General features: G+C 32.9%; 5 protein-coding genes across 6 annotated transcripts; 4 read left to right on the forward strand and 1 right to left on the reverse strand.

Moving 5' to 3' along the window:
* The first annotated feature begins 4375 nt into the window (after positions 1–4375).
* On the forward strand, positions 4376–7671 carry LOC102613657 (hypothetical protein). The gene is made up of 4 exons (XM_006474944.4): positions 4376–4858; positions 5722–6171; positions 6619–6925; positions 7214–7671. The coding sequence occupies exons 1-4, from the start codon at positions 4454–4456 to the stop codon at positions 7348–7350; spliced, it is 1299 nt and encodes a 432-aa protein (XP_006475007.1). The 5' UTR covers positions 4376–4453; the 3' UTR covers positions 7351–7671.
* Positions 7672–9627: 1956 nt separating this feature from the next.
* On the forward strand, positions 9628–14586 carry LOC102613367 (EH domain-containing protein 1). The gene is made up of 16 exons (XM_006474943.4): positions 9628–9983; positions 10080–10159; positions 10791–10859; positions 10949–11006; positions 11164–11219; positions 11296–11338; positions 11421–11482; positions 11837–11950; positions 12124–12226; positions 12332–12381; positions 12799–12927; positions 13012–13263; positions 13385–13464; positions 13720–13846; positions 13947–14090; positions 14192–14586. The coding sequence occupies exons 1-16, from the start codon at positions 9899–9901 to the stop codon at positions 14375–14377; spliced, it is 1638 nt and encodes a 545-aa protein (XP_006475006.1). The 5' UTR covers positions 9628–9898; the 3' UTR covers positions 14378–14586.
* Positions 14587–17287: 2701 nt separating this feature from the next.
* Positions 17288–23106, forward strand: LOC102611765 (upstream activation factor subunit UAF30). 2 transcript variants are annotated; one of them, XM_025097199.2, is made up of 4 exons: positions 17288–17452; positions 17761–17961; positions 18125–18163; positions 18582–18864. In XM_025097199.2, exons 2-4 carry the CDS (start codon positions 17788–17790, stop codon positions 18708–18710), a joined length of 342 nt encoding a protein of 113 aa, XP_024952967.1. In that variant the 5' UTR covers positions 17288–17452; positions 17761–17787; the 3' UTR covers positions 18711–18864. The 2 variants fall into 2 exon arrangements, with proteins under 2 accessions (XP_024952967.1, XP_052290185.1); XM_052434225.1 differs by lacking the exon at positions 18125–18163 and adding an exon at positions 22034–23106 and having other exon boundaries at positions 17299–17452; positions 18582–18728.
* LOC102613070 (GDSL esterase/lipase At4g26790) lies at positions 19418–21707 on the reverse strand. Its single transcript, XM_006474942.4, has 3 exons — positions 21053–21707; positions 20145–20634; positions 19418–19637 (listed from the first exon to the last, which is right to left on the reverse strand). Exons 1-3 carry the CDS (start codon positions 21416–21418, stop codon positions 19444–19446), a joined length of 1050 nt encoding a protein of 349 aa, XP_006475005.1. The 5' UTR covers positions 21419–21707; the 3' UTR covers positions 19418–19443.
* Positions 22963–25186, forward strand: LOC102611475 (mitochondrial pyruvate carrier 4-like). The gene is made up of 5 exons (XM_006474935.4): positions 22963–23106; positions 23481–23579; positions 23650–23702; positions 24116–24189; positions 24924–25186. Exons 1-5 carry the CDS (start codon positions 23052–23054, stop codon positions 24976–24978), a joined length of 336 nt encoding a protein of 111 aa, XP_006474998.2. The 5' UTR covers positions 22963–23051; the 3' UTR covers positions 24979–25186.
* Positions 25187–25746: the final 560 nt, after the last annotated feature.

Consider the following 25746-nt stretch of genomic DNA (forward strand, 5'->3'; position numbering starts at 1 on the left):
ATTATCTCTTAAAATAAACCTGATTTCACATGATATTTTCTGGGCATGCATGCAATATTATTTATATTCGGTAGGCAAAATTATCTTGTATTTATTTGCGTAAAATCTTTATCAAAATTGAATAATCTTCATGCTCTATATTTGTTTATTGGAGGTCGTTTGACTACTGGACGGTGCTGGTGTTTAAAAGATTGAAATGCTGATGATGAACAATTAAGCTTTTCTGCCAAAACTTCACAGGAATCTTTAAGAAAAATGGAAAAAGCCCCGAATCGACACTTGATCCTCGTGCATATGCAGCCAATAAATTTCTCACACGCGATGACCTTCTCAGTCACAGAGCACACAAGTTGACCATCCCCCATGATCATTTGCTATTTCCCTTAGCTGCCAGATTCAAACTGCCCAATAGATTTTTGACAGCTTCTGCTTGAATTTTTGTCCTGTTACCAAAAAAAAAAATACAGCTTAACAGGGAAAAAAAAAGAAAAAAAATAATTATGAGACTGATGATCTGGTCGTTGACGCACATACCCATGTGGCGGATTCATATTGGTCTCCGCCGTAAACAACGGCCCGACTGTTCACGTTATAGGTTATGTGGGCCCCGCCACCAGCTGTAGGACATTTTAATTAATTTAATTATGTGGTTTTATTGGATCAGCCCCTTTTACATTTGGCCGATAACGTGGCTTGCCTCACTAAATTGCACTGTCAAAATAGATAAAATGAATATCGTGTCAGGATCATGATCTGGGCAGTGGGTATTGTTTCTCGTTTAAGTGATACCTTTATTCATTATTTCTTTAAAGAACGTAACTTAAAAAAGAGATTTCGACGGTATTCAGTGTTGGTTTTGTGCTAAATCCAGAATTTTAGTCTCGCATTTGGACTCCATTGATCTTTTTTCACTTGATCAGATGACTAAAGTTTACTAAAAGATTTTGACGGAAATGATTGGTTGATTGATGGTACAATGCTTGATTATACATTAAAGCTACCTTTTGAAATAACGGATTAGATTGGATTGGATTAGACTAACTTTTAGATGAGATTAAATTAGATTGTATTATATTATATTATATAGTACTATCTTTTATTTGGTATAGTGTCTGATAGGACTATGTTAAATTTAATTTAATGAAGCTAAAATAATTATTTAAATAATATATTATTTTTTAAATCATATTACTATTTGTTAAATTTAATATTTAGATTTTAATATTATTGGAATTAAATAAATTGAATATTTTTTATGTTTATTATATTACATACTAGTTAAAACAATTATTGAATAAATATTAAATTTTAAAAAGTTAAAAAAGAATTATTGAATAAACTTTTGATATTAGTAACAAATTTAAACTATGAAATATCTAATCATGTCTAAACCCATATGAAAATAGAGATTAATAGTCCTGTGAATGTTGGACTAAAATTTAGATTAATTTATTAATCTTGACAGTCAAACATAACTCTGGATTGGACTAATTTTTTATCCTTTAAATTAGTTTAATCCTACCTTTTATCCAACGTCCAAACATGGCCTAATATCTTTTTTTTTCTAGGATTAATTATGGATTTAGCTACTATTAGTCAGTAACATATCATAAATTTTTCCATAAACATACTTTAAACGAGAGATTTATTGAATTTGGAGTACGCGGAACTTGAAATCAATATAATTTGATCAAAATTAGCAAACGCAAAATTCATCCTACATTTGAATTTAAAATTCAATTGTTAAACAAACTGAACTGAAAAGTTTGACCCTTCGGCCTTCCAACGCTAATGCATTACACAGAGAACCTTCCTGTGCAATAACATTTGGTACCTTTGACATAACCACTATCCCAAACCATCAACCAATCAACTGAAGCCACTTGTCATTCCCTCATTAGCTATTTAGCTCAGACCATCCAAATGGAAAAGCATCGCGCGGCTGATTTTGAAAGTCTGGGAACAAAAATTCAAACAGCTTATATAGTTTTGGGATACTAACATTTGAATATATAGTTTTTGATGTTATTACATAAAAGGATATAGTTTGTTATTATTTTCATGAAGATCCTAAGCACTGTCGAATTTTTTTCATTTTCCTCTCTTTTTTAGCAAGTATTGTGATGGAAACTCCCTTTTCAACTTATCCCAGTAATGTTTGAATATGCATATGGTACAATTATTAGTAATTTTACTCTATTAAAAAAATATAAATAATTTTACATCTTGTACAATTATAAGTCATTTTACTTTATAAAAAAAAAATCAACAGCTGAATCAATTAATATCAACAAAATTAAATAGTTTTATCAATAGATTTCACTAAATTCTATTAAGAAATCAATTATTTAAGTTTTTAAAAGTGTATCAGTCAAATAATTGATCTTAGTAAAAAGAAAAAATATTTTCAACAAAATTGATAATTTAATTTTTCAAAGTAATTTGAATTATGTCATTAGAACTGAACATCTTAATTGAGTTTTTTTTTTATTATATAAATGTACCAGAAAACTTTAAAAAAACTATAAAATATTCTTAATAAAAATAAAATATATTTACTTCAGAGTTATAAACTATTTAGCTTCATTTAGCACTTGACTCAACTTTCTTAATCTAATTGACTTACACTCGATTTACTATTTAACTTGATCATGAAAGACATGAAATGGAGTCCAGTATTTTTGACTTATTTGATGTGCGTTGGATCTATTGTTAGTAACTTTACGGTGTGTTTGACATATTATATTGCATTATGCTGTATTATATTATTTTAATACTGGTGTATTATATTATACTGTATTGCATTGGCAGTGTATTATAATAATATTGTATAATGTTTGGTGTTACACTGTACTGTATTAATTTTTTTGTGATTAACTTAAATTATATATTTAGAAAATAATATTTGTTAGTACCTAGAAAAATACAAAATATAGAAGTATTAAATTTTAGAAATTTAACATTATTTTTTAGTATAAATATTAAAAAATATTTTTTCCATAAAGATTGAATCTTATAGCCTGATAATCGACAACATAACATTTATTTTAAATTAATATTATTTAAATTTATTCATCTATAAATATTTTTATTAGTTATATTAATTTTTTATATATTATTTTAGTACTTGTTAATCAATTTGATATATTAATTATTATATAATTAAACAATACATTATTTAGTAATATTTTTAATATAATACAAATTAAATATGAATAATAAATTATTAATTTATATTAATAATTATGATGTAAAAATAAAAGAAAATAAATATTAATATTAAATTAAATTAAAAAGTTAAATTTTTATTATTAAAAAAAGCAAAAGAAAAAAAAAGGAAGCAGCAAAAGCAAAAGCAAAAAGCAAATGTAGCAGTTTGCCGCATTAGCTAAACCCGACTCATTAGCATACCCCTTAATCCATTGTAAAAAATTGCCAAACATGATATTGATATTAAACTAACGTGAATAGTGTTTTAATACCCCCTTAATACTATAACCAAATATGCTCTTAGGGTGCGTTTGGCACACTGTATTGTATTATATTATATTACATTATTTTAATATTGGTGTATTATATTATATTATATTACATTAGTATTGTATTATAACAATACTATATAATGTTTGGTACTACATTGTATTGTAATAATTTTTTGTGATTAATTTAAATTAAATATTATATTATGTTATGTTAATATTTATATTATATTAATATATTTAAATTGTATTAATATTTTTATGCTATTATTAATTTTAAATTAATATTATTTAAATTTAAATTTAAATATTTATTATTAGTTATAATAAATTATAATGTAAAAATAAAAATATAATATAATAATATTGAATGATAAATTACATATTTATTAATTTATATTAATAATTATAATGTAAAAAAAGTATTATACAATATTATATTAAATTAAAAATTATATTCATTCATTATTATTAATATTATAAAGCAAAAGCAAAAGTCAAAAAGCAAAAACAAAAGTCAAGTGACTGTTGCAAAAGGTAAAGGGAGGGAAAAAAAAAACAAACAAGCGGCAGTTGCCACATTAACTTAAACCCGATTGTGAGTCGGGTTTAGCTAATACAGCAACTGCTGCATTAGCTTACTTCTTTAATGCAATACTATGTATGTTAGTTTTGATGTCAATCATGAGTGTGCATTAATTTAATATAAAACAGTACTTTTATACCATCTTTTGCGGGCCACCAAATGCGCCCCTAAAGAATTGTGGCACATATAACTAAAAGCACAATTATGTATATGTGAGTAATTTTACTAAAATATAGGGATTCAAATGTTATTACCCAGTTTCCTTGATTCCCAATACTCATGAGAACACTTTAAAACCAGAAAGAAGTTGGCCCATAAATAGTAGCAGCTCTAGCAAGCACACGAATAGCGAATTCCCCCATCACCACCCACCTTCCACAATTCAACCATGGGAGACGCCATAGAAGGTTTGTTAACGAACCGCCGCAAGAACTTATCTCGAAGCATATCGCATGCGCAGGACGAGTTACACAGCTTCCGATCGTATCTCAAATGGATGTGCGTTGATCAATCGAATTGTTTTACAGCGTGTCTCTCGTGGTCCATGTTCGTTCTTTTCACCATCGTCGTGCCCGCCATATCGCATTTCGTTCTGGCGTGTGACACCTGCGACGGCACCCACAAGCGGCCTTACGACGGCGTCGTGCAGCTCTCCCTCAGCAGCGTCGCCGCTCTCTCGTTCATCTGCTTGTCTAGCTTTGTCAAGAAGTATGGCCTTCGAAGGTTCTTGTTCCTTGATAAGCTTTGTGATGAAAGCGAGATGGTCAGAAGCCGCTACATGGAACAACTCAATGTACGTATTTATAAATTATAATTCACCTATGTTTCTTTGTAATCGTTTTTCCTTTTCTTTTTTTTTTTTAGGGTTTAAAATTTAGTTTTGATTCGATTATCTTGAGAGAATTAGAGAATGATCGTTGGTTTAGAATTATAATTTTACTCTACAAATAGTTTCATAATTTGGTCAACTCAGTTCTTCTCTTCAAGTGTCTGTGGAAACAACAGAGGATTTTTTAAGAAGCCAGGGGAATAACAGAGGAAGCTAAATTAGATTTTTTTTTTTTTTTGGGTGGCGTGGGGTGGGGGGAATGTGTATAGAGGAAGATCCTAATATTCCTAAGTTATGTCAATAATCGAGTTGGTGTTTGACTTTGATCAGCTGTAAAGAAAGCCGTTTATGAAAGAAAATAAAACTTTCGTTCGCAGAGTCTCCTAATTCTGGCTACATATAAGAGATAGTAGTAATAATCAATAATAAATGAATAGCTACACTGTACGAACGGTTCTGTAGCTGAATCACCTGCCCAAAATTGTAATTACAAGATCTCGTAGAACTGTCCAGAATTAGTATGATTAACTTAGCTGATAGCATTTTAGGAATTCTTAGCTTTGAGTTAGACTTGAAGGATGTAAATTGAGAAATAAAGGACTAGAACAAAGTAAAGTATAGATTCTTGTTGCTGATGAATTGTTTAATGTGTTGCTGTCAAGCTGGCAATGATATGCACTTTTAGGTTAATGGGTACTTTACTCAATATAAATTGGAAAAGTATAAGATCTATTTTTTCATTTTTATTTTTTTTGGCTGAACAAGTTTTTTATGAATGTAATTGTTAATGTGACTTCTTTTTTTTTTTTTTTTTGTAATTTATGTAGAGATCATTGAAGATCCTCAGTATTTTTGTCCTCCCATGCTTTTTAGTGGAGAGTGCATACAAGATATGGTGGTATGCATCTGGTGCTTCACAAATTCCCTTTTTGGGCAATGTTTACTTGAGTGACACCGTAGCCTGCATAATGGAGTTGTGCTCATGGCTCTATCGGACCACTGTCATTTTCCTCGTGTGTGTTCTCTTCCGTCTGGTCTGCCACCTACAAATCCTAAGGCTCCTTGACTTTGCTCAGGTTTTTCAAACTGACTCTGATGTAGATTCTGTATTAGCTGAGCACCTGAGGATCAGGAAGCATTTGAGGATCATTAGCCATCGGTATCGTGCATTCATATTATGGTTCTTGATCATGGTCACTGGAAGCCAGTTTGCCTCATTGCTTATGACAACAAAGCCTAGTGCTGTTGTAAATATTTATATAGCTGGGGAACTTGCGGTAAGCATTCTTCCCAGGTTTGTAACATAACTAAATATAGAACTCAAAATTGGTCTGTCATTCGCCAATGAAACCATCCATTAAACGGAAACATTTGTGTTATGTCAAACTTAGTTGATAATTTTCCTTAAAACTCTCTAATGATCTTGAATAATTAACAGTCTTCTTACCTTCCTAATAATGTGAGTCCATATTATGATGGTTCCGACAACATTATAATATTCTGCATATTGATAAACATTATGATTTCATTACATTATTGGCTGTCCAATTGATCCTTATTTTGAATTTTACAGAACTAGTAATAATCATGATGTGGAATAAAGAACCTGTTGATTTACTGGTCATTGTTTATTGTATTGACTAAAGGACAGAGGACACTGACAATGATATCATGCTTCACATGCAAGGAGCACTAACTTATGCTTGTATTTATCTTTTTTGCAGTTGTGCTCCATGACCCTTGTCGCTGGGCTCCTCATACTATTGAGAAGTGCAACAAAGATCACACACAAGGCACAGGCTGTTACATGTCTTGCTGCTAAGTGGCATGTGTGTGCAACAGTAGACTCATTTGATGTAAATGATGGTGAGACTCCTAGGATCCCTGATGCTGCTGGCCGAGCTTTTCCAATATGCCATGGGGAATCCGACTGTGATGATGCTGGTGATGAAGAAGATGACTTGGACAACTCAAACCTTATCCCAGCATATGCATATAGCACCATTTCGTTCCAGAAGAGACAGGCTCTGGGTAAGCCAAATTCTCTAACAAATAATTGCTAAATAAATATTCAGGGCATAATTCTCATTTCATGGTTTAAGTTGGCTGGAATAAAGTTTTGGGTATGTTTAGAAGTTGTATTACCATTTTATTCAAATTAGGAGTAGGGAAAATGATTAAAGTACCAGGGATCTGTTGCTTATCAGAATCTTGATAATGATAAGGTGGTGACTGGGTTAATACTATTGATTCATGCATACACCTTATGTTTATTCATGGTTTGCACAGTTTGATGATTATTTTCTTTTGTAACGGCAGTGAACTATTTTGAAAACAACAGAGCTGGGATTACAGTATTCGGGTTCACGTTAGACCGGAGCACACTTCACACCATTTTTGGTATTCAGTTATCTCTTGTACTATGGTTGCTTGGAAAGACAGTTGGTCTGTCTTGAGGAGTATATATATGCTTTTTTTTTCCTCTTTTTGTTGTGCCAAATTCATCATTCTTGTTTATATGAAGAAGAGAGGGCAAGGTGGGGGGTGTAAATTACAGTTTCAAAGCCATTCAATTTTCCATTCTTTTTCCATTGTATGTTTTATCTCCTTTTCTCTTTGTAAGTCATCCTTTTTTTTTCCTTTTTTTTTGTGCATACGCACCGGGTTGCTGTATTTTTGTTATTATCGTCGTTATTTGTGTTGTTAATGTTGAGGGTGAAATTGTTGTTGCTTCAGTTTATTTTCTTATTGTTGAAGGAGAAATTGTTCTTGCTTCAGCTTTTCTGCTGCTGCTATTACTAATAGCCTACTTGTGGATTAGCTGTGATTTAATACAAGGATCCGGCTAAGTTACGTTTAACGTAACTTACGCCAGACACAACAACAGTAGCGGGTGCTACTACTGTATACTATTGCTATGTCTGGCGTAAGTTTAGTTAAACGTAACTTAGTCAGAGCCTTAATACAAACAAATAAATGAAACTCCGGGTCTTCACTTTGAATGGCAAGAAATTACTATTAGCCTTCTGTTTTTTACTCTTTCACTTCAGTCATCATTGAATATGGAAAAAGATTGATTTGTGGTTTTGAGATCACTTGAAAAAGTGCAAAGCAGTCTGAATTTTTAGACTATAGGCAAGAAAACTGAGGGGACCCTTCACATGAAAGAGTGTGAAAAATAATCAAAAGTACTTTATTATGACTACTAGAAATCTTTTCAGGAAAACACCAAACCTGGACTACAAAGAGAAAACGTACTCGTTCATGGAAAAGACTCTGCTATGCGTGTAGTCATTTTTTCTTTCAACTTCTTAAATGTGTATTTAGTACTCATCAACTTCTTAAATGCGTGTAGACATTTTTTCTTTCAACTTCTTAAATGTGTATTTAGTACTCGTTATACCCACATGGGTGCTTTTAAGTATAGGCGAACAAGGCGGTCGCCTAAGGCCCCAAATTTTAAAAATGCTTCAGTTTTTTAGTATTAATAATAATTCTTTAATTAATAAAATCTTTTAAAAAAATTATATGTGTGGTAGAAAAGCCTATTAGACATATCTCTAATTAATAATTAGCCTATAATTAATAATTTTTTTTTATTATATAAAAAGCTATAATTGGTTATCTTATTGTTAAAGAGATATAATTAATAATATTGTCTAACCATTAATTTATTCATTATTAGTTTTTCTAATAAAAATAAGTAAATTTTTTATCTTTTCAACTTCTTAAAAAAGCTCAATTATTCAACATTAGAATCTTTGACTTTGAGTATTCCTTTTAATTTCTACTAAAAATCTTATAATCTAGAAAATTATAGATGAAAAATTTCTTGTTCTCTTCTCTACAATGAAGATTATTACATGCATTAGTTCATTCAAAAAAGAAAAAGAAAAAATTAGTTACTTGAAATACAAAGTCTATATCCATTATCTAACCATCAATTCATGATCTCAACTTTTTATATGCTGCCATTCTAAATATTCTATTTGAAAATAATATTGTTCTCATTTATTCGTTTGCTTCTTTTTGTATAATTTCTAATGGTAAATTTTAGATTTTGTTTTTTAAAATTTTTTAGAATCTTCTTGATTATTTGTTGAAATTCAAGAATAAAAACTGAAATGGATTTTCAGTTCTTTATTGTTTGATTGAGTATTGAAATTACTAAATAAAAAGAGACTTCATAAAAAAAAAGAAAAAGTTCGCCTAAGGCCCCTAATATTGTAAACCCGACCATGATACCTAGTTTTAAGACTTCGATACATTGAAAATTTTACTAGTTAAAATTTATTGCAATGTATTTAGCTTTATGTTGCAAGTTTCAATATTTAATTACATGTAACTAACATGAATTGGATGCCATACTAACACGAGCTGTGTTCAGCTTTTAAAAAAATTTGAGTCGCGTTCACCTATCACAATTTTATATTATAGTTTAGAATTCAAGTATTAATAACATCTTTTATATCTAAACATACATATTGCCGGCCGCAATGATTGAGCCATTTCCTCATACTTTAATTTTTTTTTCATAAGATCGTATATTTATTAATCACTTACTCATTTATATTAAAAAATATGACTCTAAACAATTCTTCAATAGGAAAAAAGAAGGGGGGGGGCGGGCGGGGGCGGGGAGGGCGGCGGCGGGTAAACAAACTTTGATGATTCATCTAAGAAGAAAGAAAATGTACCGTGTTTGCTAATTGCCACCTCGCTTTTAATTCGGCGCAAAGCAAACTTATCCTGTTTTGGCGCGATCCTGTCTTTTGTATTGACGGTGAAAACGCATCGTTTTTATCACCGGCCCCAACGGTGTCGTATTCGTTAATCTCGGCTATTCCACTTTCGCGTTACGTCAGGCACACAACAGAGCAAAAAGACAAATGAAAGTGTGCTGGTAACTGTTTTCTGGTTTTATAGCACAATCTCTAAACAATAAAAACAGAAACATATTGCAGGAAAAAAAAAAAATTGCTGCTTGATCTCGAGAAACAGCGAATGGAAATCGGTACGGGCCCAATCGGTTCGTGCTCTAAAGATCACCAAAAGATCTACCTAGAATGGTTCAATTATGCCGACTCAGGTACACCGTCATTCTTCTTCTTCTTCTCTTTTCCATTTTCGTTTTCGTTCAATTTTATGATATTTATGTATGTAACTTTTTTTTTTCCCCAAAAAGACGGTGATGGACGAATTACTGGTAATGATGCAACCAAGTTCTTTGCTTTGTCGAATTTATCTCGACAAGATCTCAAGCAGGTATAATTTTTAGCAAAGCTCTTTTTATTTGTTTTATCGTTTATTTATCTGTGTTGTGGGTTTGTTTTACTTCTGTTTGAATCTTATGAGGGGCTGCTTTTGCGCCGGTGTATGTGGGACTTAAATATGGTGAGCAAATGTAGCCTTGAAAGCAGAGCAGCTTATAGTGTTTTGTGAATACCTACTTTTACTTTGCAGCTATTTGTCAAGTTCATGAGTGGGTGTATATTGCGAGAATCCATTTGCGAGAGAGTACTGCTGCTTAGTATCTAGTAGTTGGATTTAAAATTTAGAAACGGATGTATCATACACAATCAGCAAGATGAAAATATCCTTATTTGATTGCGGATTGATTCTATTCTTAATCAGTGGGGTACTGGGGAGGGATTCTTTTTGTAAATTTCTTGAGTAGCATTGGTATGTACCCTTTATTTGTGGGATCTTCAATAATCTTCTTTGCCAAAAACTAAAAGCCACCCTTTTTGTTTATTACTTATCGACTTATGTGGTTACCTCTTCATTTGGAGCTATTATTTAGAAATCTAGCTGCTAATTTACTATTTGGTTCTTATGATTTAATTAACAATGACTGTTTTTCATTTCTTTGGCTTTTTTCTTTTTCCCTTCAAAGGTTTGGGCAATTGCAGATGCCAAGCGACAGGGATATCTTGGTTACAGAGAGTTTATTGCTGCAATGCAGGTTATAGTCACTAAATAGTTTTTTACTGTAATTTTTTTTTCATTTTTGTTTGAGTTAAAAACTGAACAGTTCCTAGTTTTGACGTGTAGCTGATTTCTCTAGTACAAGATGGACACCAAGTAACACATGATCTTTGGAATAGCGATGGTAACTACTTGAGATAGTATTTTTTTCCCCTGCTTTTTTCTTCCCTGCATGGCAGAATAATTTCAAGTTGATAAATTGTAGAGCACATCTATATGTGTTGTGTGTTTTTTCTTGTAGTGTCATTTGATCTAAACTAAAATATTTTCAAACGTTTCAGTTGACTTTCAAAATCTGAAGCCTCCTGCAATGGAAGGTCTGGATAAGTTACTTGCAGTAAGTATCCTATTCTCAACTTTTACTTGTCAGTTTAGTATATGCCAACACTTGCTCTTTTATTCAATCTTTTCAGAATAAAAGGCATTCATCAAAGACCAGTGATCCTAATTTAAATGGTAAGATGTTCCTCATTACCCTAATGATTGCCTTTGCTACCTTTTGTGCTCTGCAATATGTTTACTAATTGTCATGTCACAGGGAGTTTGCAGCCACAGCCTTCGCCATCAGCTAATTGGTTTTCTTCAAAATCATCAAAAAAGGTTTGAGGTTTAACTTCAAACTAATTCTTGTGCCTTTAATAGACAAAATGGAGGAACATCTTCTGTTTTTCACTTATGGTACAGAACCAGTTTGTATTTCAAATTCTTTGCACGTGTGTGTGTTTCTTTATTAATATTAATTATCACCAGTAATACCTAAGATTGAGAGGTTTGCAAATATTTACATTGAAGGTCATGCATGTGAAAGTTGATGTTTAATTGTATAAGCCAGTTTCTTTCCACGTATTTTTTCTTTGAGTGTGTTTGCAGTTCTCTCCTTATACTATAATCATGTTATCTCTGGGAGTGCTGCTGCTAGAATTGCTTTATGAACTTTTTCCTGTGTATCTGCAGATATCTATGTCTTCTGTTACATCAATAATTGATGGTTTGAAGAGATTGTACATTCAAAAGTTGAAGCCATTAGAAGTTACCTACCGTTTTAACGATTTTGTGTCCCCATTGTTGGTGAGTGAAATAGCCTTATCTGGGGATAGTTATGTCCACATACAGTATATTCCATTTCTTTTTACATTATGTTTCAGTTTTTATGGCATTTGCAAAAACTTTTATGTGGTAACTCTTCAAACTTCATTCTAGGTTGATAAGACACAATAAATCTGTTTTATTTTCTAGTGCAGACAAATAGTGATTTTGATGCTAAACCAATGGTTATGTTGTTGGGTCAATACTCTACTGGGAAAACAACATTTATAAAACATCTGCTTAGAACTAGTTATCCAGGCAAGTTATCATTTCTCTCTCTCTCTCTCTTCTCTCCATACCCACTTTTGTTGGGGTGAAAAAGTTAATGGTTGATTTTATCCTATTTCTTCTTTCTATTCACAGGAGCTCATATTGGACCTGAGCCAACTACCGATAGATTTGTTGTTGTTATGGTATGTGCAATCTGTGTTTTTGATATTTTACTTCTTGTTTTTATATTATATATTTTCGCTCTTTTTCATTTCAGTTTTAAAAGCTATAAAAGTTTATGCTTCTTTGTTAAGTCATATCAGTTATGCAAACAAACTATTCAAAATTTCACTCATTTTTTGGGTTATGCTCTTTGTTTATAATCAGTGTGGGACTTTTTTTCTTCTTCATTTAAATATTCCTAACTATCTCTCTTTTCTTTATCACTATGAGTGTTACTGTAATGTTACCAATGCTAAAGTGGTATATCATATCTGATATGTCGAAAGAACTTGACAATAAGACACACGAGAACTATTTTCCTTGCTAGACGTGACATTGAGTGGTTGACTATATGTCGAGATGTATGCTTAGCACCTACAATTGTGCTTTTAATACAGTCTGGAGTTGATGACAGAAGTATACCAGGGAACACTGTCGCTGTCCAAGCAGACATGCCATTCAGTGGTCTCACAACCTTTGGCACTGCATTTTTGTCGAAGTTTGAGTGTTCTCAAATGCCACATTCTGTGAGTAATCATCCTAGAAGTTAGAATTAAACTCTCTTTCTAGTCCTTTTATAACTCTTGAAGTATACTATTTTGTACTTGAAGCTGCTAGAGCACATAACACTTGTGGATACTCCTGGAGTTTTGTCAGGAGAGAAGCAACGGACACAGCGAGCCTATGATTTTACTGGTGTAACATCATGGTTTGCTGCAAAGTGTGACCTCATATTGCTTCTGTTTGATCCCCACAAACTTGATATTAGTGATGAGTTCAAGCGTGTAATCACATCTTTACGCGGTCATGATGACAAGATTCGTGTGGTTTTGAACAAGGCAGATCAAGTTGACACTCAACAGGTAAGAGCATATTAAACCAAGTTGTTCCACATTTTTTCTGGTTTGGAACATACATGCTGTTGTACCATTGGATATACCTTTTTCATAGGGCAGCTCAGTCTGCTTACTTTCTTGTTCGCAGCTGATGAGGGTTTATGGAGCTTTGATGTGGTCACTTGGAAAAGTTCTTAATACTCCTGAAGTTGTTCGTGTATATATTGGGTAGGTTCTCGTCTTCACTTGCTAATGCCTGAATAATGATTTAGAATGTCATGGATTTGATGAAATACCAAGTACTTAGTGATGTGCTTAAGATCATGGTAGTTTTTAACTTTTTGATACCAGTTGTACCTTTAGTTGAGCATATATACATATGGTTTTTATTACACATCCAAGCAAGTTAGTATATATGCCCCTTCTTACACGCATTCGATGTTGTTTATTATGCAAAATTAATTTCTCTCATGCATTTGACAGCTCATTCAATGACAAACCTGCTAATGAATCAGCCTTTGGCCCTCTTGGTAAAGAACTATTTGAAAAAGAACAAGACGACCTTCTATCTGATCTGAAAGATATCCCCAAGAAGGCTTGTGATCGACGAGTGAGTTCATTGCATGCTATTTTCGGCAGCCTAGATTCATCTATTTAATGGTAATGGACCAAATTTGCAAATGGTTTCTGACCGAGATCTTATTTTATAGATAAATGAATTTGTGAAACGTGCCAGAGCAGCAAAGATTCATGCTTATATCATCAGTCATCTTAGAAAAGAGATGCCTGCTATGATGGGCAAAGCAAAGACTCAACAAAAACTCATTGATAATTTAGCAGAGGAATTCGGAAAGGTTCAACTGTCTCTTTTTTCCAAGCATGTCAGGTCACATGATTGCCTTTTCCATCATGCTTAGATAGTTGAAATATTGATTTTTTTTTTTTCCTTGAGTAGGTCCAGAAGGAATTCCATTTACCTCCCGGAGATTTCCCTAATGTCGAGCACTTCAAGGAGATATTGAGTGGTTACAGTTTCGATAAATTTGAGAAGCTGAAACCTAAGATGATACAGGTTGTTGATGATATGCTTGGTTATGACATTCCCGACCTCCTGAAGAATTTCAGAAATCCCTATGATTAGGAGAGTGAGTGTGGCCATAGAAGATAAATGTATCAATTGTTAACAGAAAAAGTTTATCAGCATCCCGCCAGAAAATTTATTTGTTTCTAGATCGTTAGAGGTGAAAAACTCGTGTCTTTTATGCCCTTGTGCGACTCTTTGTATAATCCAGTTTTTAACTTTTAAGGAATCCTAAATGATTCTTTAATTTTGAAAAATTATTAACTCTACTAGATTATGCAAAGATGGTAACATTTATATTTGATTATTGTCCAAGAGAAATCAAAAGCATTGAAGGCAAGAGATCGTTCAATTATTTGCAGGAAGCTTCAAGGAAAAAGCCCAGGAAGGAAATATGAAAATTGGATCTCTAAGATAAAAAGGAAATTTGTAATTTGAAAAATCAAAGATTTACGGTTAAATGCATTTTTGCATAATCTACTTTCCTAACTCCTATTAGGGACCTTAAGATAATTAAATTAATCAAAGTTAATATGCGGTTAATGTCTTGCCACTTTCTTAAATGAAATATGATATGGGACTGTTCATTATGCAAGGTTCTTCTGGCTGTCATTAGTCTAAAATCGTTATTGAATCAAGTCATTTTGGATGGGATTCTTTCTTTATTGAGGATTAAATGAGAACCCGAATTTTTATTCAATAAAAAAAAAAGAAGATATTTGTAGCATGTAATAAATAAATCAATAATAGATCTTAGAGCATCAGTTTACGCACATGATAAAAAGGGCATGTTCCATTTTCACGTGTGATATGGACATATTTATCATATCTTACCATCTCAATATATATACATACTGCCAACATTTTGCCATACAACCAAACCCTACGTTAGCTTGCATTTGAATCAATCTTCTCTGTTAGCAAGAAAGTTAATAACCGTTAGAAATCTTTTAGCCATGTCTCTTTATTACAACTCGGAGAATAAGCTTTCAAGCCCTAAGAGAGCATGGAAACGCTTGCTATCCACACTTCAATTACCTAAAGTACTCAACCGTCGTGTTGCTCGAAGCAACACATTTCCTGGACGCCAAAACGTGTATAATAAATACCATCATTATCAGCATCAACAACAACAACAGATGATCACTGGGAAGAGAGTTGATCATCAAGACATTGAAAGAAGTGTTGGAAGAAAAGTATTTGCACCAAATGATGGTCAATCTTCTAGTGATTATAAGGCCAATAATTTGATGATAACGAGACGTGTTGCTGACGCGGAGAATGTAGTGGAGGAAGACGATGATGTGGTTGTTGGTTGTACGTCAATGGAGTCTGCGTTTGTGGCGCTGAGATTGCATGAAGTTGACGCAAAAGCTGAGGAGTTCATTCGGAGGAACAAGGAAGCTTGGAGACTTGAAAGGCAAAAATCCGTGGAAGAATTCTTTGCAATGTTGGCCCGCGGGTCATGAAGATATATTAATTACAATGCAACCATTGAGTTATGTTATTAATATATTCACTTTTTTTTTTGGGTTATTAAGGTGAACTAATTTATTAAAGAAAATGTGATGATGAGAATGAAATTGATCATTTCACTTTTTTGTTATGTAATTATAGTCGCAGAAAACGATTATGTACTGATCAAATCGGCGGCAGAACATAATGGAGATTGGAGACCATACTAAGCGGTGGCCTCTATAAAAAATTCAATTTTTTTTTTTTCAATATACATGATATGTCCTAAATTATAATAGAAGTTTAAAAAAAATTATCTTTAGTAGAAATTACTAAATCATCGTGATATTTATATTAAACTAAGCGGTGGCCTCTATAACTTTAGTTTTTGCAATAAACACGTGGCCTAATCATTTATAATACCTAAATCTTACCTTTATTATAATTTGATTATAATCTGTCTATTTTTATAGAAAATAGCATGTAATAATTCTCTTCTCTAACTCAATATCCAATTAAAAAAACTCACTATCTAACTCATGTCTACATATTTATTATTTCATTCTTTTACAATCTTAACTTTTTTTTTTAACATTATTCACTAGACCCCTATAATCAAAATTTTCAGCTTCCGCCCCTAGTAGATGATCTTAGACTTGTTTATTTAACACTTTATTAATTTGTTGTCTTATTTTAATTTCAGCACATTTAAGTGACAAAATTTTGCATATTTTGAGCAATTATTTTGTGTTTTAATGTCCTTCGATAAATTTTAGGCATCTCTAATTATATACACAATTGTTATTGATGCGAGTTGCTATGTCAAATTTACTTGAGCTTTTGTTGATGTTCTTTCTCGATCTTTGCTTTATAATGATTTGAATTTCAAAAGACAATATTTTTTTTTTGTTAAAATTAAGGTCTCTCCAATTATTTTGCTGTCTTATTGTTGCCCCCCCAAAAAAAAAAAAAAAAAAAAAATTCGGATCTTACTGTCTTAAATATAATTCCTATCATTTGAGACAAGATCAAAATTCTTGAAATGCATGTACTCTATAGATTAGTTATTTATATAAAAAAGAAAAGAAAAAAAGAAAAAGTAATTATTTAAAGAAGAAAGATTATTACGTAATATTTTCCAAATTAAGATTAAGATTCCACTTAAATGAAAAGAGATATTTCGGTAAGAATCAATAGCACCTTCAATTGTATAAAAATGGAATTCTAGTTATATCATTCATGGATCATACTGCGAAAAGACAAAGAAATTGACATATTTGCGCCATATACCTCACTTTGTTTATAGTAAGAATCATCTCCGCCCAAGTGCCAAACCCATCATAAGATTTGAAAGCTTGGAAGACTACTTACTCTTTTAAGATACAGTATATAGTTGTGAATTTCTTTTCCCCGACATAAATGTTATTATTATTATTATTAATTGTTTTTTTTTTTTTTTTGAAAAGTGAAAGAATACCCTTCCGTATCTGTGGAGGAAACTAGCCCAAACTGCTTTTACACTATCCAATTGGGCTTATCTTTATCGAAGTCACGGGCTAGTTAACATTTGAGTGGGGCTAATTAGCAGCTCTACTCTTTTGCGCTCCTTCATAAAAATGGCATCTTCGATTTCAGCTTCGAAGTCGAGCTCGCCATCTCCTGTGTAACATCTCTTTCGAGGTACCAACTCAACCCATTCTCTTTCTTGTCTTTTACCTTTTTTTCTTAATTTTTAATTTTTAAAATGGGTCGTACACTCTTTGAAGTTAACTTTTGGTTATCTTTAGTTTGTAATATTCATATATGCGAATCAGTAATATTCATATATGCATATCAAATGTTCGATAAAATTCCCCTTCGACTCAGTGATATTACTGTGAGGCATGAGAACTTAGTTAGTTTCGTTTACCTGGTGGTTTAAAGTGGAATAAGTAATAATTTTTATATCACACAGTGGCTTACCGTATATATTTGTTTGTGAGTTGCAGGAGGAAAGCAAATAGGAGAGTGTGATAATGTTGCCACAGGGAGTGAAGAAAACCTTCATTGATAACCCGAAGAAGCTAGCCAATTTGATCGACCTTGTAAATCTCCCTTCCACGCTTCGGGAGTTTGTGGGTCAGTCTCGGATCTCTCGTTTGGGCTGCTTCATGCGCGTCTGGTCTTACATCAAGACCAACAATCTCCAGGTTCTTAATCTTGCTTATTATTATTTTCCAGTTTCCAATTAAAAGTATATATGTTGGTGATTTTATGTGTGTCTTCAAACTTTAATAAATAATCCATGGTAATCACGTGTCTGTCCTAAAGGTGATGCTTTGAGTGTCCTAATGGTGATGCTTATCTTATCAGATATTACATGCAACTATTTATACAAACGGAGCTGGCATGGTATGGTTAGATGAGTATGAATGTGTTTTTTTTATTCTCGTTTATTCATTTTGACATTTTCAATTTTAATCTTCCAATAATTTTGTGCAACCTTAGTTTGTATATGTAACTTAGTTTGGTTGTGTTACTCATTATTGTATGAATGGGGCTCTTGTTTTAGCAATTGATTAGCTTAACCTGAAGGAGTTGGAATTTTGCATATTGCGTTCGATTTTTAGTGCTATGATGCCGATATTCCATCATTTTATTTATTGTTTTAGCAATTAAATATCCTAACCTGAAGGAGTTGGAATTTTGCGTATTGCATTTGATTTTTAGTACTATGATGCTTATATACCATCATTTTCTTTCCTTCTTATTTTATAGCAATTTAGTTGAAAAATATTTATTACTAACTTTTATACTTTCATTGGATTAGGATCCCAATAACAAGAATGTGGTTAATTGTGACCAAAAGTTGAGGAGTATTTTGATGGGCAAGTCTCGGGTTGAGCTAGCTGAACTTCCTGCACTTATCAAATTACATTTTCCTAAAGATCCAAAATAGGCTGCAATTTGAGATAAGGTGTCTGTCTTTCTAAAATGCACCCATTTCGTTATGTTGCATCTGTAAGATCAAGCATCTAGTTGTGTACGTAATAGATAAGAATTTGCACATATAAGTTTTGATTGTTTCATTGAAATTTTTGCTTCCTTTTGCACGTGTTTCTCCAATCATTATGATTTATGTTTTAAATTTAGTTCATAATGATAATTTTGTCGTGATCACACGTCCACATGATAGAGGGAGTTCATTAAGCAGATGTTTGAGTATTAATTTGTATCTGCTTTTCATGGAGATTCCTGAAGAATCACTTTTGTTATTTACTCACACCATTGTTGTTTAGATCAGATTTATCTTCTCAGCTACTTGTATAAAGAAATATATTTTTTTTATCGTTAAACGTTTTATGGGTCTGAACCATTCTGCATCTTGGATTTTGTGGAATTATCATCTGGAGCCTTTATCTTAATTAATTCAGCGATCATCTCATCAGATTCCATTTGTCATTCATATTTTTAAGAGAGCATATTCTAATAATTTTTTAGAGTCCATACTCAGAGAAATTAGAGACAATCTTCTTGAACGTTTATAAAATTTTCATTTTGGAGAATTTGTTTTGTATTTCTTCGGAAGAGAATTACATAGCAATAAGAATGATAAAATATCAACAGATGCTATTGTGAATGATTAGGACTAGCACTACAACCATTAAATGCTGCATAATACTTTGTGATCTTCATAAAAACGTAGCTAGGGAAGTTCTAACCACATGATCTGCAATAATCCAATTCGTCTTCTCTGTTGGATGGAAGGAATCCCAAAATACATATTTGTTTGCATCTGAACATGTAAATGGGTTAATTTTAGAACACATGTAACCCATCTCGAAGAATCCGGTTCCACAACATGCTTTTGCTATGTCTTCGAATCCTGTGATTAGAAATTGCAATAAGATACTTTGAGTACACATGCAAATAGGTGCATGCTCATGCTCGTTCACACAATGCACAATTTTGAAGCTAAAAATACTTAACCTTGTTAGTCCGTATGATATACTGCATTTTGCTAATTATATTTGCATGGTTTCATTCTCCTTTAAGTTATATCTCAACAAATAATGAAAAGTATTGAGGGACAGCTCTAAAGTTACATATTGGTGCTAATTTGAAGGAAAATAAAATGAAATCTAGGCCAAGCCAGAAACTAGATAGTACTACTTTATTCATATCAAATCATGAAAAGTAGATCCCTGGGTTTCTCTCTCTTATTTTTGGGTACTTTGGGGACCCAGTGGATCTGATACTTATGGAGGGTAGTCTCTCGTTCATCACTACTCTTTCCCTGTTGCAAGCGAGATTCAATCGTTCATAACTGCCCTACTAGCTTCATGGAGTTTGTGCTATTTAACTACATATGAAAATACTGCAGAAAACTTACCAAATTTATTTGGGTTCTGAATGATATCTAAAAGAATATCATAGGGATTTGAAAACACTAGCCGGATGCCAGCAAGCTCCTTGTTCACCTTCATGATCATACCCTGCAACTTTTCATTAAATTTCTTAGCTACATCATTGTACTCCTGCACACAGTCACCTCCCGAGAAAATATTTGTCGCTCTTTCCAGTGGTAAACACCCCATTGGAGGAAGCCCACTTAGGCATATATTTCGAGCTCCTAGCCGGTGAAGCTCTGTGATAAAATCTTTTGCAATTCCTGCAAGAAAATTCTGGTACTCCTCAATGTTGTACTCTGATGGTCTACGTGGAAGTACATAGTAATTTTCCAGGAAATCATTAGTCCCTATGCTCACTAGGTACAGTGCTTCCCCAATGACCTTATTAGCTTTCTCATTGCCGAGAAACCCTCTGAGCTTCTCCTGGTATTCTTTATAGTACTCCATTTCCTTCCAAAGAGGGATTACAGACTGCAATCCAGGAGGCACAAATAAAATCATCTTGTGATTAGAACATAGATAAGTTACTAATTCATTGGCTAATATATTCCCAAAAAGTCAAAATCTAAGCGATAGATGTTTTGTGAGATCTTCTAAAATGTTAATGGGTAAGAGAATCAGAGTCAGTCGAATTTATTTACTGAAATACCCTAATCCTTTTTGGATAGACCCGCGTAGACTTAGAAATTTTGACAACTTAAAACTATCTGATAAAAATACTATTGATTTGATATATATATATATATATATATTATGAAAAGGCATGTCAGCATCAACCTGGAAAATGAGTAAACCTTATTGAAAACTGATTGAAAACAAACTTTCTACGGACTGGGTGAGTTTTGTCTTTATCTAGTTTTACAGAGTCTGAAGCCATAACGGGACTTACCAGCACATCCGAAGTGGCGTTATCATAACCAGTTCCAGCTGAAGCAAAACAAACTCCCGTAGAAAAATCTGATATGTTATATGTGGGATCCAAATATGCAGGTATTGTTGGCTTGATGCGAAAAGCTTCAGAAATGAAGTCAGTCGGAATCCGACCATTGGAAAACCGACCAGTGGGCTTGCTATCGATAAAATCACGGCCATATGGCTGAAAGTTGCTCTTTAGGACTGTAGAGATCTCATTGTTATTCCCTGAATCAACAGAAGAGTCCCCAAACACAATGATTGCCGGAACTTTTGCATTTATTTTAAGGATTTGCACAAGGAGATGAGCTAAAAGAAACCAAAGCATGGCCTCGTAACCCATATCTAATGCTTTTGTCTATCTATCTGGTTTATATAATTACGAGTCTGGAGTGTTTGTTGGTCAAGTTGGTATGAATGACATTTTGTGCAGTGGTGAAGTAGGGAAGCAACAATAACTTTAAGGTGGATGAAGTTTGTTGAGACTTTTACTCGGCTTTTGCTTTATACAGGGGAGTTTCCAGGTCCTGTATTGAATTTTTTGATTTATTGGTTGCAGAGTCAAGACAGATTACGTGCTATTTCTGATTAATGAAAACGATGGAATAAGAATCTTACTTGAAATAGAAGTGTTTCTCCATTTGTACTGTTGTAATAAAAAAATGTGAGAAAGACATGAGTAGCTTGGTAGCTTCTTTTTCCTAGCTGTTGTATTAATCGTTTGACAAAATTTCTTCTGAGTGAATGTCTTCAACCTTGTTAACTTGTCACAACAGCTAATGCCATTTTGACATCTTGCATGTTAATTTCAAGTTACATTTAATAGTAAAGTCGTGTGACACCAATTTACGGGTCAAGATCAACAACCCTAATTTTTCTTATACAAATTGTTTGATGCAGTTTATGGACTGTGTTTGCGTTTTTGGTGAGCGTTATTTACTTATTTTCTGGGTTACAGCTTGAAGTTTTCAGGAGCATGGTTTTGTAATTTGTATAGGCTTGACGTGAGGAAGAATTCATGCAGTTACAACAACAGGCTGGAACTAGAACTTCTCTTTCTTCTTTTTGTTGTCGTTTAGGACTGGCTTTACGCGCCTAAAGTTGGCTTGGATCGTGAAATTGATTCACGGCAGAAATGTGATCCACCGGTTCATGTGGTTTACGGCTGCGACTTTGGAGGATGATTTTTTTTTTTTTTTCGCATCAAATAGTGGCTTGTGCATTCGACTACGCCAAAGTGACAATAATTAAATAATTTTCCTATTGTTAGAATTTTAAAAATAGAATTAAGAGTTATTTGATTATATCCTAAGTTTTTAAATGTTCTGAATTGCCATTTTTTAGAGCAAGTATTAATACACCGTGTATTTTTTTAAATAGGATTCGGATCCACTAAATCCATGCATGGATTTTTAGAACATTCAGAATTTATTTTATCTTAATTTTAAACTCAGTCAAAATATTACTAACAAAGCAATCCAAATTTGAAGAATTAAAAAAAAAATTGTGGACTCAGCAATATTCAACCATGTACAACAATAATAAGATTATTTAAAAAAAAAAACAGAGAAAGGAAGAGAAACAACCCCCATGGCCCCATCAGTTAAAAGAAAAAAATTTTAGCCTCCCTGGTCCAGCTTTGATCACTAACAAATTTTCTCCACGTGGCATATGCAGCTCTGCTATTGGCTGTTAGCTTGATACGATTTTATGACTGTACTGCAGTCGCTGACGATGACATGACAGAACGACACAGTACCCGAAGCAGCGTTCTGATTCTTTCCGAACTGTTGCGGTAGACGAGCAGCAGTGCTGTAAGGGCATTTGCGTCTTTTGACATGACACTAATGTTAGAATTTACAATTCCGCAAAATCTTTGTACAATTGTGTCATCTCATTGGCCCCATCATCACGGCGAAGGAACAAAAAGAAAAGAGAAGGAGAAGAAAGGAAAAAAAAAAAAAGAAATCGATCTGATGGCAGCTAACAAGCTCGTAGCTCTCTGGAACCACCCGGCTGGTCCTAAAACCAGTACGCTCTCTTATTTCTGTTCTTGTTTGTTTTCTTTTTTGAACTTTTTCCTTTTGTTTATAGATGGCTGCTTGGTCGTATCAAATAAATGAAATTTGTGAAAATTAGTTGGATTTAAAAAAAAAAATTGTGTTCTTTGATCAATCAATCCGAATTGGGCGACGGTTGTTGAAAATTCTTAAAAGAATTGTAAATTGACATCTGGGTGTACGAAATTGTATATGATGATTAGTGTTTAATCCTGAATTAGCCCCTATTAATTGATGGAAGTAATTGATAATTAAGGAATCGTGGAGTGAAATTGAGTTGTGTGTTTACTTATTTTATTTACTCCTTAATGTAGTATATCTCAGAAGAGCTTATAATTTTGGCAGTTCATTTTTGGGCTCCAACATTCAAATGGGGCATCAGCATAGCAAACATTGCAGACTTTTCAAAGCCACCAGAAAAGATCTCCTATCCTCAGCAACTAGGTGTGCCTCATTAGAAATTTGAAGTTATTTGTTCCTGCATATATGGTATTTTAACGTCTTTCCAATACAGCTGTTACTGCTACCGGAGTTATTTGGTCGCGCTACAGCATGGTGATTACTCCGGTATGTTTACTTTCTAGCATTAGAGAAAGATAAAAGAATTGCTTTTTGCTGTAGAGATATTATGCCCTCTAAAAGTTGGAACTTTGCACACTGTTGTTGTGCTACATAATGGCATTGGTTGTCTCCTTTGTGTTTGTTTATCCATCATGCTAGCAGTTTAAAGTTTCTTGACTGATCAACTGTTGGCTAATTTTACACAAGCTTTTTTCATCTTTGTTTAGTTTATCTCCAATGTTATATTCCAGTTCTCCGTCTAAGTGTGGAATGATGATCCCATTGGGGAATCTAGATATAAAAATTCTTTCTATTATGTGCAAAGAAATCACTGGCATAGTGTGATTGTAGGATACTACATTTTGTTTAAGATATGTTTGGGAACAATTCTAATACTATATTACCTCCTGAGATTGTAGAAAAACTGGAACCTTTTTAGTGTCAACGTTGCAATGGCTGGGACGGGCTTGTATCAACTATCACGCAAAATCAAGTAAGTTGGACATCGAAATCTTGAATATCGTGTATGATTGTGGCAATAGTTTTGATGTTATTCTAATTGTATGTGAAGAATCTGTTTGGAGTCAAATTCTGCTTTCAAGGTATTTCTCATTTTGATGGTTTACAAGTCATTGTTCTGAAGGAAAGGAAAAGAAATTGAAACTGTTGTCAGATTTTTTGGCCAGTGAGAAAATATAAAGAGTAGACCTTCCAGTTTCTGAAACTAATTTAATCATATGCCGTGACTGAGGTAAAGTTTTTCATGTTCTTTTAAAGCCAAGAGAGCTTAACATTCCAATCATCTTTGTTTTGTTCTCATTAATTTTCAAGGGCTGGGAAGAGGCAGAAGTCGGAACCCTTGTCAAGGTTTTATCAGTTCTTATTATTATATTGTCCAAACACGTAATTGTCTCCTGTTAGGCCTAAGATACCATGATAAAATGAAACCATAGGTAGATGAAGTGGCCCTAATCTGGTTTGTTTTATTGATATTATCCTGAGCAAGCTCTCTATTGTTAATCCGATTCCTAGTCAACTTGTTCCGTTTGAGTTAGTCTTAAGGGCTATGTTTGTTGCATCGCCTTTTTCCTGTGAATGATATTGTAACTTAATGTGATTGATCTATATTATGTTTCTTTTATAAATTTTCAGGCATGATCTCCATATGATCTGAATGCTTTTATCTTTTAAGTCTTATGCCAATGATTTACTACTATAAATTTTCAGGCAAGATTACTTCTCCGAGAGCACCGAGATAGAGGCAGCTGCAGTGCAAGAATGATGATGCAAATTTCCTAAAGCCTAAACTTGTACCATTTTTCCTTTTTTCTTTTTGCTATTGTGAAAAACTGAATGCATTTCAAAAATGCTATCTTCGTTTGTTGTTGGATTGGTTGGTGCGAGTTGTCTAACGGTGCCAAATTGATTGTAATGAAAATGAAAATTAATATGATTACCTTAAATATATATGCTAAACATGTTTATGATCATGAGTTCTTTTGTCCTTTTTTTTTAAAGAGTACATGGACTGCATGTTAGGTGTTAAACCGCGTTATTGAACCTGAAAATTTCCATTCTAGGTTCAAAATTGATAGAGATTTCAGGTTTTCCTTTTTAGGCGGTCTTTTGTTTTTAGGATTTTTAGATGTCTGCTTATCGTTCTAATTGCAGGTTTAAATTTCCCAGTCTGCTCTTTTTCTGGGCGAGATTTTTGTGATTAACAACCACTTTGCTTATGTTTATAGCTAGAGGAACAAACTATCGATTTTGGTCAATTTAGCTTGAAAATTCCATAAATATTAATGCCAAATCAAATTCAGTTGTAAATGCTAACGGGTTGACCTTGTAGCATTTGTTGAAATATAGTCATTTAAAATTTATTTTAGGGTTATGAGAAGGCTCTTGAAGCATTGTTTTTCATCTATTCACAATTTATATACATATATGAATATTTTCAGCCTTTTTTTCTATTTTTTTTTTCCTTTATTTATGTAGGTAGAACCCTAGGATCTACGATCTTATCAAAGTGGTACTAGAGGATCGATCCAGA

The sequence above is a fragment of the Citrus sinensis genome, chromosome 9, assembly GCF_022201045.2.
Source record: "Citrus sinensis cultivar Valencia sweet orange chromosome 9, DVS_A1.0, whole genome shotgun sequence".
In the NCBI taxonomy this organism is placed as follows: domain Eukaryota; kingdom Viridiplantae; phylum Streptophyta; class Magnoliopsida; order Sapindales; family Rutaceae; genus Citrus; species Citrus sinensis.